Source organism: Canis lupus, chromosome 36, assembly GCF_011100685.1.
Source record: "Canis lupus familiaris isolate Mischka breed German Shepherd chromosome 36, alternate assembly UU_Cfam_GSD_1.0, whole genome shotgun sequence".
NCBI classification, from domain to species: Eukaryota; Metazoa; Chordata; class Mammalia; order Carnivora; family Canidae; genus Canis; species Canis lupus.
The window spans coordinates 17,166,871-17,180,176 of NC_049257.1; the positions used below are offsets into that span (position 1 = coordinate 17,166,871).

Genomic DNA, 13,306 nt, shown 5'->3' on the forward strand with positions numbered 1-13,306 from the left:
CTGTCTTCTGTTTATCCCCACTGGCTGTTAGGTCTTTTCAACCTACTAGTTCCTTCTTAAAAGAAACCTTTTTTTTTTTTTTTCCCCTACATGCAAAGGTAGGTGTAGCTGAACAGAAAGCTTAGACATTGCCAGTTTGTGCACTTGCTTCTCTTGCAATACTTACTTTGTTTCTACTTCTCTCTCCCCTCCGTCAGTGCGGATTCTTTAAACGCTCTAGGTACGATGATAGCGTTCCCCGATACCATGCTGTGAGGATCCGGAAGGAAGAGCGGGAGATCAAAGATGAAAAATACAATGATAACCTTGAAAAAAAACAGTGGATCACAAGTTGGAATGAAAATGAAAGCTACTCTTAAAAGGGGCCAAAAAAAAAAAAAAAAAAGCTTCACAGTACCCAACTGCTTTTCCCTCGCCAGCTCAGAAGTCTCAGTGGACCCAAGAGCCTGCTCTGTACCTGAATGTTCATTTCAGACAAGATGACGCACAGTACGAACTTAGCTTTCACTGTGGATCTTGTCCTGTAGCCCGAGGCTCCGGGTTTGCACAACCAAATTTAAGACTGTTGGAATGGAGTTTTCTTTACCTGCCTTAATTTGACTTTCTGGGGTTGCCTTTGTTCTCGGTGTAGCTGACCTCCCTGTGCGGGAAGGGCCTGCCCAGCGTAGCTGAAGTGAAGGAGGCACCCAGTCGCTGCCCGAGTGGTCCCCCCACCCCCCACCCAGGGCACGGTCTCCGCACCCATCCTTCCCGTAGGACTGGAGAGCCTGCAAGCTAACTGTCCCGCATCACCGGACACTGCCGTCGCCGTAGTTGTATTTCAGTTCGAAGTGCTATCTTAAGTTAAATGTGCAATAGGTGACGTTGCCATCCTGCCATCTTTCCCCATTTCCTAGATGTGTGAGTACTCATCACACCAGATAACATACAGGTTTCACTTCTCTGTTCACTGAAACACATAGGTGCAAAAGACTTGAATGCTAGTTATACTTACTTGTATATCGTATTTATTTTTTCTTTTTTACAAACCATTTTGTCACTGACAGGCCAAAGAGTCTCCCGTTTACCCTCCCAGTTGGATTAAACAATCAGAATTAGAACATGGGAGGTCATTGGTTTGAATTTAGTGCAAAAAAAAAAAAATAAAGCTAATCCTTTATAAGTTATTATATCTCCCTTCATGATAGCCGTCATCCCTTTCCTCCAGACCCAAACTTTGGGTTTAAGTGAAAGTCTATTAAGAAATAGGATTTAACCATAAGATGTTTAATTATATCAGACCGGATATTTCTGAGGGTAGAGCCCTGTGTGACCTCCTGCATTTTTGTGCTGTAACTTTCAAGAATGCTTGGAAACAATGGGTTTGTTGAACTTTGGTGCAGCGTAGGCCCTGCTGCAAATACTGTATCATCAGGACTTGAAAGAAAGGGTTGGTGCCTATGGTGGATCCAAACCGATCCAGTGTGAGACTACTGAGTATCTGATACCAAAGTCAGGACATCATGGCTTTTATGTTTTTAAATGTTATTGGAATCATTTAATCAGTGAGTCAATGTTGGGTTTTTTTTGCTTTGTTTCCTTCCTTATCTATATTCCCCAAAATTACTTTGGGACTGTGCTAACTGTATGGTTTTAATTATAAAAATGAAGTAGCAGAGGAGGAAAACATTTCTATACATTCAACAGAGATTGGGTAGGTAATCTGAATTTTAAAAAATGTTAAGTTATATGGGAAATAATAGCAAACAGGTGCTAATTTGGATCTAGTATAAGCAGCATCTCAAATCTTTCAGAAGAACAAAATACAACTGTATTTGTGTGTCACTGTTGCTTTGGAGCTTTTTTCTTTTCAGAAATCATATGCCCTTAAGATAGTAAGGACATTATTCTCCTTGAACTTTGGAATTTTCATTCACAAAGATATTTTTACAATTGATACTTTGTTTACAAAAATTTCTCCAAAACAGGTCATACTAGCCTTTGAAATCTTTGAAGCAAATCCTTTGAAGCAAATCCTTGCTTAGGTAACTTGTAACCAAATGCACTGGCTTTATAGGTTGCCAAGCAGCTGATATTTTGAAAGTGTCTATGGACCTTTGTTATAAAAAAAAAAAAAAAGAAAAAAGAATATCCTAAAAGGGAAGGAAGGGTGGTTCAACAACAAAGAATGTAGTGGTGTTTATTTTTAAAAGCGTCATCTCAAGTCAAGTCACTGGTCTGTTTGCATTTGATACATTTTAATACTAACTAGCACTGTAAAATTATTTCATGATTAGAAAATACCTGTGGATATTTGTATAAAAGTGTGAAATAAATTTTTTTATGAAAGTGTTTATTGCTTAGTAACACAAGCTCTCAAATTATAAATAACCTGAATTGCTTTCTTATTTCATGGAGCCAACCAAACTCAAGTTTTTTATATTTTTTATGTGATTGAAGGTTTTCTTTCTTCCTTTGGGCTCTACTGTTCAGTTGAGATCATAAAAAAAGAAAAATCTTACAAGATGGTTTTATTCAAGATACCTACAAATAATGATACCATGGTGTGAAGAGTAAGAGTTCTTATGGCAAAGTTGCTTTCTTCTTAGATGTTTTGGATGTGAGAGCAGTTCGGCTGTGCCATTACTCATCACCAAGGATTGCTTTGGCAGAGCTGACTGGCCTGAAAATATTTTCTTCATGAAAGCAATTTTATGAACCTTCTCGAGTTGGATTATCACAATCTAATAAATGAAAATAAGGCATCTATGTAGTGCTCAGATAATATAGCATGCCATGGCCTTGAATAAATTTCCAAGGCAAAAAATGCATTATCTGTCAAATAATAGTTTTCTACTGTACTTGGTATCACATAGTGAATTTTAGTCGTCTTCGTTCTTTGAAGACAAGACAGGTTTTACCACCCAAAGAAATCTGAGGGGTACTTTTAAATGACAGACCAGTGGCTATGAACCTTTATTCACAGTCCCATGGACCTACCCAGATTAATGATTGGTGTGGAATCGTCATTATAAGTGTCAGCAGCTGTGGTTTGGCTAGAGCATAAATGACCTGCGCTGGATATCATGGCACTGTTTTATAGGATTCTACTCCTTTCTCTTTAAAAAATCCTAGGAGTGACAGTAGTAGATAAACAGGAATACCCTTGGATCCACTGACAAACATTAACATTTTGTTGCTGGTTACGGGTCACTTGCCACAGTCTCACAATGGGTCATCCCCTTGGGGTTGAGGCTGTTCTGGAATATGGAACAGATGTAAGGGTAAGATCAAGTGTTCTACCCTAAATGAACACCACTTAATAAGAACTGATATCTGGTACACTAACTCATGAAAAGACAACGTGGGAAGATGGACTGGGATTTTGTTTTAAAGGAAGAAGAGTGAACTGCTCCAGGTGGCTGGGTTCCACGGAAGTACAACCTGATGGCCGAGAAACCAGGAATGTATGAAAATCGTAATCAGGAGGGGGAGCATAAAGTAAATGATTAAAAGCAGTTCCTTAAGACCAAAGGGTAGGGTCTAATGGTTCACCCACTGAGGAAAAGGCAAGGTCCAAAGAGATGAAGAAAATGAACTTCAGTAGGCCTCTGTTCTTTCAGTAAGTAGTTCCTACTTATGGTCAAATGGCAAGTTAGTGTTTTCTTTCTCTTATTCCTTTAAAAAAAAAACAGGTTCTGCCAACTTTGAAAGGCATCTGGCCCAGTGCTGAGGCCACATCCACAGAGGCGTTAACCAACAGACCCACCCAGAAGGAAGGTGATAGAGGATTTAACCATGGGATCCCTTTAAGAATAAGTGAATTTGAAGACAGAAACCAGAATGAGAAAAAACTGGCCTAGCACAGTGCAAAGGGGGAGGCAGGTGCAACCGAGTGCATAACCGACCAGGGAATGCTGAACTAGGACACTAGAGTGAGGCGTCCAAGTGCAATTTTTGTAGAGTCCGCAAAGCTTAAGGGCCTCGGTCCTCTCTTTGCCCTTCCCCAGAAGCCAGCTCTCAGACCGTTCCATGGAAATGGGCAAGGACAGACCCACATGAGCAGAGGTCAGATAAAACTTACTATTCATACTTCTAGAACATTCACAAAAAAAGTCTCAAACTACAAGGATGGCAAGTACGTCATCATCCAGAACTTAGCAGATAATATTACGTGAGTGCTCTGTTAAGATCCTGTCACTGTTAAGGGGTGCTGGGGTAGCTTAGACACTCTTGGCCGAGTGTCTGACTCATGGTTTTGGCTCAGGTCACAATCTCAGGGTCCTGGGATCCAGCCCAGTGTCGGGCTCCACACTCAGCAGGGAAGCCGCTTAAGATTCTCTCTCTCCCTCCCTCTGCCCCTACCCCATGCTCACTGGCGTGCTCTCTCAATGTTAAAACAAGATCTATCATTGTGAAATGGAGACAAATGCAGTTTAATAACTGATAGATGAATAAACATGTGGTACATGTGTTCTATGGTATATTACTCAGCCATAAAAAAATTTTTTTTCCATCTGAGACAACACAGATGGACCTAGAGGGCATTACGTTAAGTGAAATAAGTCAAAGACAAATACCGTGTGACTTCCTTTAGATGTAGAACATAAAAACCAAAGCAGAAAGAGACCCATAAATACAGAGAACAAACTGACGGTTGCCGGGGTGGGGGGTGTGGAGAGGAAACAAAATAGTGAAGGGGAGTGGGAGGTGCACGCTCTCAGTTTTGGAATGTATAAGTCTCAGAAATGAAAGATGTAGCCAATAATACTGTAATAGCATTTTATGGTGATAAATGGCAGCTACACTTGTGTTGAACACACATAATGTATGTATATAGTTGTCTAATTACTATGTTGTACACCTGTAACTAATGTAGCACCGTGTGTTAACTGCACCTTAATAAAGAAACAAGGGGCACCTGGCTGGCTCAGTCGGTAAGCGTCCGACTCTTGGTTTCAACTCTGGTCATGATCTCAAGATTGTGAGATCAATCTCCAAGTCGGTCTCCGCACTGGGTGTGGAGCCTGCTTAAGATTCCCTCTCCCTCTGCCCCTCACCCTCTAAAAATCAAAAGCAAAACAAAACAAAAAAACGAAAAAGCAATCCAAAACTCTCCATTATTACTACAGTCCTCCCCTCCCCAACACCTTTTATATGACCCCTAAGAATGAGAGAGGGTCTCAATGAAAGTGCTATTTGGGGGGGTGGGGCACAGTCATATTTGGTATAATAAATCCATTTACTTACACATTCAATAGTTGTAGAGCACCTCTTATAGCACCTATTACAGGCCAAAGTCTGGAGAAACAGGAGTAACACAGACATGATTCTTGCTCTTGTGGAACTTCTGTGATAACGGATATTTAATTAAAAAAATGGACATCACAATAGCTAATTTATACTCTTAAATATAGACTCCACTGCCATTTGTCTATGTAATGATATTACTTATCATATCTTGTGTAAAATGGACCAAATCACAATTTGCGAAAAAGTTCCCAAAGACTAAAATGATGTAATGGTTGCTTTCAGGAGGAATTAACCGGTGTTCTTTTCCTTCCTTTTAAGTCTAACAGGGTGTATAAAATACTGGAATACCTAAAAGACTCTAAGAAAAGTTTTATGTGAAACAACAGATGGTGCTGTCAAGCATAAATAATCCGCTTTATCTCAAGCAGCAAAATTTTAAATCTTGCATTAAGATACCAACGGCTGACAGATAAGGTCAGGGCCAGGGCCTGGGCCTGGGCCTGGGCCTGGGCGGGTGGAACTTGCCTCCAGAACCCACCCCGATCCCAGGAAATCTGGAGTCGTTTTCAACCTGGGCTGCAGATCTGAGGTTCTGAGGGAGCATTTGAGACAAAACGGCGATGCCCAGACACCCCGCAGACCGGCCCGTCCGGGCCTCGGGGACCGGGCTCCAGAGCGACTGCAAGTGCAGCCCAGGATGGCAACCTCTCGGGTCGTCGGGTGGCCTCAGTGTTACGGGAAGGGCTCTGCGTCCGCGTGCAAATGCCCCATTCCCTGCGGCCGCAGCTGAGGCGCCAGCGGCATCCTTGCCACGAGGGGGCGGGGCGGGGCGGGGCGGGGCGGGGCCCTGAGTGGGACGGGGTACTCCGACCGGTGCCTGGCAGGGCCGGGCCTCAGGTGCTTCACCGGTCGGACGGCAACTGGCAAGAGGAACCTCCTGGGTCTTGTAGGGGCGCAGGCGACTACTGGGAGGCAGCCGTGACCTACTGTCCTCGTTGCACCTGCCCTCGGAACCGCCCTCGGAACCGCCGGGACGTTCAGGCAGGAGGGAGGGGGGCAGAGAGATCTGGTTCCGCTGCCCCATTTCACAGATGGCGACACAGTTTCTTAAAATCGTCCCTGAACTTCCCTGCGCGCTCCGGGCCCATCACACCCCGCGACTCCCTCGCAGGCCGAAGGCTGCACCCACGAGCTCACGCCGCGCCCCCCGGCCCGGCCCGTGCAGTGCGGGCGCCGCTCCCGAGTCCCACCCGGTCCCCACCCGCGGGGCCGGCCCCTCCCCCTCCCCCTCCCCCCCACCCAGGGCCGCGCCCACTCCCGGACAGCTGTGGCGTCTGCAAACTGCTTGCACGGAGTCGGGGCTCTGTTCTTTGTTTTTCTTCGGACCTGGAGGAGCGTGGAGAGCGGATGCCGTGGCCCAGGCCTTCTCGGGGCGCCGGGCGGCGCGGGCGTGCGCCCCCCCCCCCGGGCTCCCCTTGGGCTCCCCCCCCCCCCCCCGCCCCGACAAGTAAATACAATTAAAGATAAATGGATGCTTCCTCGCGTCCTCCGACACACAGTCGAGCGTCGGGCCTGGCGGGAGGGCGCCCGCCCTCTGCACCTGCCGGCCGCACTGTCGGGGCAGCGCCGCTCGCTCCCGCCGGGACCCGGCGCCGCCTGCAGCCCGGGGCGTGACCTGGACCCGGGGTCGAGTCCCGCGACGGGCGCCCTGCGTGGAGCCTGCTGCTCCCTCGGCCTGTGTCTCTGCCTCCCTCCCTCCCTCTCTCTCTCTGTCTTGTGAATAAATGGGTAGAATCTCAAAAAAACAACCCAACGAACCTCAGAGCGCACTGTTGGAAGGAGGCGCCGTGGAACTTCCCGCCTCTCCCTCCCGTGTGCCCGTCGCTGACTGAAGGTCCACTAAAGGCAAAGTCAACAAGACCGAAGCACCCCTGGGCGGCGGCCCCGACCGCGCGTCCCCCCCGGCGCAGGCCGCCCCCTCGTGGCCCGTGGCCGGCGCCCGTGAGCCGCCCCGCACCTCTGGGGGCCTCCGCCCAGCCCCAGGTCGAGGCTTCCAGCGGGCTCCGGGGCCGCAACGCCGCGGGTCCCTGGGTTCCAGGTGCGAGGCCAGGGCCCCGGGCCGGCTCCCGCTCCCGCTCCCGCTCCGGCTCCGTCCAAGGCCCTTCCCTGTCACTTCCCACGTGGGGGACTCGGACAAATGTGCTGCCCCCGACCTGTGGGGAAGACGCAGAGTAGGAGCAGCGAGGCCTCGCCCTGTCCGGCAGGTGCGCCCTGACCCCCCCCCCCCCCCCCCCCCCCCCAGTGTAAGCCGCGAGACCCCCCCCAGCGCCGATCAGCCCCACTGGCAAATGCAGAGAAGAGGCCGCACGGAAGACGGGAGGGGGTCCCTGGGGGGCCCTGCAGGGCCGCTGGCTGGGGCCCGGTCACGGGGAAGGGCGACGCGCGCCAGGCCACAGCGCCCGCGGGTCACCACAAGCCGGGAACATTCGGCTCTGAAAGTGAGAGGGGCCGGGTTTGGGAGCCCTCACACCCAGCGGGACTTGAACCCTGGTGTTTTAAAAACCAGTGGTCTCGATCCTGGGAGACCCCAGAGGATTAAGGGAGCTGAGCTCCTGCTCTTAGCATGGCCGAAAGCCCGCGGAGAAATAGCAAGAGCGCCTGAAAGACTCGGGAGATAAGGGGAGTAACTTGCTCATCTCACAGCACGTCCCAGAGGAGCAGGTCCCGGAGGGGCTTCTCCAGGAACGAAGCAGCCGGCAGGCACCCCCTGTCTCCCTGACACCCCAGCACAAAGTCACGGCCATGGGCAGCGGGCAGTGCGGCGCCAACGCTCACCGCTTACCTTGCTTACAGCAAGCGCTGTGCTTGGCGGGTCCTCGGTCCGGCGGCGATGTGGGGGGCCCTGCAGAAGCGCCAGGCCTTATTGGAGGTGCATGCCCTGCCCGTGTGTGCTCTGCGGATCTTCCCAGGCCAGCCCTGCTCCTGGCCTCAGCAGGTCTTGTTTCATAAGCAGACTGGTGTGGACTTTGTTAAAACTGCATACCCCACCCCAGCTGGGGACAAAACACAGGCCACAACAAGCAAAGAGAGCCTCTGAACACCCAGACGGAAGGGAAAAGCACGCAGAACACATCAGCAGGGTGACTGCAATACACACAGGAGATACCCCCTTCCTGCTGGGTTTTGGTACACGGGAGAGGACTGCACCACAGGGCGACAGGAGGCCATAAGGCCTCCTGTTCTTCATAAGGCCATTACTTTCAAGGAGAGATGTAACTGACTTTCCTAATACAGAAACAGTGACACAAAATGAGGAGACAAAGAAGTATGTCCCAAATGAAAGAACAGGACCAAAGCATAAGAGACCTAAGCAAAATGAATGTAAGTAAATATGCCTGATAGAGAATTTAATGATTGCAAAGATACTCACTGGACTTGAGAAAAGAGTGGAGGACATCAGTGAGACCCTTAACACAGAGATTAAAGAAGAACCAATCAGAGAAGAGGAACTCAACACAAGAAATAAAATTAAAATTACACTTGATGTAATAAATAGCAGCACTGAAAAAGCAGAGGAATGAAGGAAAGTAATAAAGATGAGCAGATGAGAGAAAAAAATTTGCAAAATGAGACTTTATTTAGGAAACTCACTAACTCCATCAAGTGTAATAACATTCACATTATAGGGATTCCAGAAGAAGGAGAAGAGGGGCAGAAAATTTATTTGACGCAATAATCGCCAAAAACTTCTGCATTCTGGGGAAGGAAACAGATATCCAGATCCAGGAGGCACAGGGATGGCCCAACAAAATCAACCCAAGGAGGTCCACACCAAGACGCATAGTAGTTAAAATGGCAAATAGTAGTGATAGAGAATTTTAAAAACACCAAGAGAAAAGAAGGAAACCTTCAAAAGGCTATCAGTAGGTTTTTTAGCTGAAACATCGCAGGCCAGAAGGAAGTAACGAGACACAAAGTGCTAATAGGGAAAAAAGTCTGCAGCCAAGAATACTCTATCCAGCAAGGCTATCTATCATTCAGAATAGAAGGAGAGGTAAAGAGCTTCTCAGACAAACAAAAGCTAAAGGCTTTCATGACCAGTAAACCAGCCCTATAGAAATGTTGAAGGGGACTCTGAGTGAAAAGGAAAGACCATGAGTAAGAAAAGTAGGGAAAAAAAGATGTGGTGCACACATGCACACATGCACGCGCACACTGGAATATTACTCAGCCATAAAAAAGAATGCAATCTTGCTGTTTACAATGATGTGGATGGAGCTAGAGAATATTATGCTAAGTAAAATAAGCCAGAGAAAGACAAATACCCTTTGATTTCACTCACATGTGAAATTTAAAAATCAAAACATGAACATAGCAGGGGGTCGAAAAGAGAGACAAACCAGAAAATAGACTCTTAACCCTGGAGAACAAACTGAGGGTTACTGCAGGGGGCTGAGTTAAATGGGTGATGGGGATCAAGGAGGGCACTTGTTGTGATGAGCACTGGGTGTTGCATCTAAGTGATGAATCACTAAATTCTACACCTGAACCTAATATTATACTGTATGTCAATGAACTAGAATTTATATAAAAACTTTTTTTTAAAAAAAAAGGAAAAAAAGAAGGAAACACAGAAGCAGTAAAAATAAACATTATCTGTAAAATTAGGTCAACAGATTCACAGAATAAAAGGATGTAAGGTATGACACCATATACCTAAAACATGGCGGGGGGTGGGGTGGGGAGGACAGAATTGGTTCAAACTTAAGTGACCATCAATTATATATAAATTACTATATGCATGAGATGTTACTTGCAAATCTAAAGGTAACCACTAATCAAAAACCACTACTAAGTATGCAAAAAACAAAGAGGAAAGAATCCAAATGTATCACTAAAGAAAGCCAGCGAACTGTGAAAGAGAGCTACAAAAACAACAGAACTACAAAAACAATCACAAAACAACAAAATGGTAATAAATATTAATAATTATCCTGAATATAAATGGAATAAACACTCCAGTCAAAAGACATAGGTTGACAAAACGGGTAAAAACAAAACAAAACAACAAAACAACATTCATATGCTGCTTACAAGAGACTCATTTCAGACCTAAAGACACCTGCAAATTGCAAGTGAGGTAATGGAGAAACATTTATTATGCAAATTGATGTCAAGAGAAAGCTGGGCTAGTAATGCTTATATTGGACAAAATAGACTTAAAACAAAGACTGTAACAAGAGACAGAAATGGACGCTATATGAAGGGGTCAATCCAACAAGAAGATATAACAATTGTAAATATTTATGTACCAAAAATGGGAGCACTCAAATACATAAAACAGTAAATAACAAACATAAAGGAACTAATTGAGAGTAAAACAGTAACAGTAAGGGACTTTAAAACCCCACTTACAGCAATGGACAGATCATCTAAACAGAAAATCAACAGGGAAACAGTGGCTTTGAATGATACACTGGACCATAGGTATTTAACAGATATATTCAGAACATTCTATCCTAAGACAGCAGAGTACACATTCTTTTCAAGTGCACACAGAACATTCTCCAGAATAGATCACATATGAGGCCACAAAACAACTCTCAACAAATTCAAAAAGACTGAAGTCATACCATGTATCTTTTCTGACCACAAGGTTATGAAAATACAAATCAACAACAAGAGAAGATCTGAAAAGAGCACAAATACATGGAGGTTAAATAACACAATACTAAACAATGAATGAATCAACCAGAAATCAAAGAAGAAATAAAAAATTACATATAGAGAAATGCCAACACCACCACAATGGTCCAAAACCTTTGGGATGCAGAAAAAGCTGTTCTGAGGACATTTATAGCCATACAGCCCTACCTCAAGAAGCAAGAAAAAATCTCCAGTAAACAACCTAACCTTATTCAAAAAGGAACCAAAAAGAGAAGAACAAACAAACCCAAAGCCAGCAGAAGGAAGGAAACAATAAAGACTAGAGTAGAAATAAATGATACAGAAACTAAAAAAAAATAACAAAACAGATCAATGGAACCAGAAGCTGGTTCTTTGAAAACATCAACAAAACTGATAAACCTCTAGCCAGACTCATAGAGAGAGAGAGAGAGAAAGAGAGAGAGAGAGAGAGAATGAGAAGTCAAATAAACAAAAGCACAAATGAAAGAGTACAAATAACGACTGACACCACAGAAATACAAAGGATTATAAGAGAAGTATGGAAAACTATATGCCAATAAATTGGACAACCTAGAAGAAATGGGTAAATTCCTAGAAACATATAATCTACCAAAACTGAAGTAGGCAAAAATAGAAAATTTGAACAGACTATCAGCAATGAAACTGAATCAATAATCAAAATCCTCTCAACAACAATAGTCCAGGGACTAGATTCACAGGCAAATTCTACTACACATTTAAAGAAGAGCTAATACTTCTCAAGAGGAGGGTCTCATGGTATCTTCTGTGGTTCTACACAAAGTTTAGGATTGTTTGTCTTAACTGTGAAAAATGCTGTTAGTATTCTGATGGGGATTGCATTCTTCTCAAATCATTCCAAAACTAGAAGAGGAAGGGAAACTTCCAAATTTATTCTGTGATACTAAAAGCAAACAAAGACATCACAAAAACAAAAGAACTATGGGCCAAAATACCTAACGAACATAGTTGCAAAAATCCTCAACAAAATATTAGCAAACTGAATCCAACAATACATTAAAAAAAAATCATCCACCAGATCAAATGGGATTAAGTCACAGGATACGAGAGTAGTTCAATATTTGCAAATCAATCAGTGTGATACATCACATCAACCAGTAAAAGGATAAGAACCATATGATCATTTCAATAGATGCAGAAAAAGCATCTGACAAAGTACAACATCCATTCATGATAAAAAAAAAAAAAAAAAAAAAAAACCTCAACAAAGTAGGTTTAGAGGGAACATACCTCAACAGAATAAAGGTCTTATATGAAAATCCCACAGTGAACATCACATTCAATGGGGTAAATCTGAGAACTTTCCCTCTAAGGTCAGGAACAAGACAGGGATATCCACTCTCACCATTTTTATTCAACATAACACCAGAAGTCCTAGCAGCAATGGAACAACAAGAAGAAGCAAAAGGCATCCTAATTGATAAGAAATAAGAAAAACTTTCACTTTTTGCAGGTGACATGATACTATAAATAAAAAACCCAAAAGACTTCATCAAAAAACTACTAGAACTGATTAATGAATTCAGTAAAGTCATAGGATACAAACTCAATGTACACAGAACTCCATTGTATTTCTACACACTAATAATGAAGCAGCCGAAAGATAAATTAAGAAAACAACCACAACTACAACTGAACCCCAAATAGTAAAATGCCTAGGAATAAACTTAACTAGATAGGTGAAAGACTTGTACTCTGAAAACTATAGAATACTGATGAAAAAATTGAGGATGACCCAAAGAAGTGGAAATACATTCCATGTTCAGAGATTGGAAGATCAAATGGTTTTAGAGTGTCTATACAATCCAAAGCAATCTACAGATTTAAGGCAGTCTCTATCAGAATACTAAAAGTATTTTTCAAAGAGCTACAACAAACAATCCTAAACTTTGTATAGAACCACAAAAGACCCTGCATAGCCAAAGCAATCTTGAAAAAGAAGAACAAAACTGGAGGTATCCCAATCCCAGATTTCAAGATCTACTACAAAGCCATAGTAATCAAAACAGTATGGTACTGGCCAGGAAATAGACACACAGATCAATGGAACAGAATACAGACCCCAGATATAAATCCACGATTATATATAGTCAATTAATCTTCGACAAAGGAGGCAAGAATATGCAATGGGGAAAAGACAGTCTCTTCAACAAATGGTGTTGGAAAAACTGACAGCTACATGCAAAAGAATGAAACTGAACCACTCTTATACACCATACACAAAACTAAACTCAAAATGGATTAAGGACCTAAATGTGAGACCTGAAACCATAAAAATCCTAGAACAGAGCAAAGACAGTAATTTCTCTGATATTGGCTATAGCAACATCTTTTGTCTCCTGAGGCA

The 13,306-nt window shown here is 44.1% G+C and overlaps 1 protein-coding gene and 1 long non-coding RNA gene across 40 annotated transcripts in view; one reads left to right on the forward strand and one right to left on the reverse strand.

Annotated features, from left to right (window-relative positions):
* The window catches only part of ITGA6 (integrin subunit alpha 6), an 81,529-nt gene extending 76,625 nt beyond the window's left edge, over positions 1-4,904 (forward strand). For both annotated transcript variants that reach the window (XM_038584849.1, XM_038584848.1), the window contains one exon: positions 198-4,904. Coding sequence is in view for 1 of the 2 variants with exons in the window: in XM_038584848.1 (XP_038440776.1) it covers positions 198-359 (162 nt within the window). In the remaining variant the exon portion in view is untranslated. The remainder of the gene's footprint in view (positions 1-197) is intronic.
* LOC102153619 overlaps positions 1-13,306 on the reverse strand; it is a 214,301-nt gene that overhangs the window by 15,266 nt on the left and 185,729 nt on the right. For 33 of the 38 annotated variants that reach the window (XR_005384697.1, XR_005384729.1, XR_005384730.1 and 30 more), the window contains 2 exons: positions 5,230-5,329; positions 167-305 (listed from right to left, as the gene is read on the reverse strand). This is a non-coding gene — a long non-coding RNA (uncharacterized LOC102153619). The remainder of the gene's footprint in view (positions 1-166; positions 306-5,229; positions 5,330-13,306) is intronic. The other 5 variants (XR_005384727.1, XR_005384724.1, XR_005384725.1 and 2 more) reach the window with 2 other exon arrangements.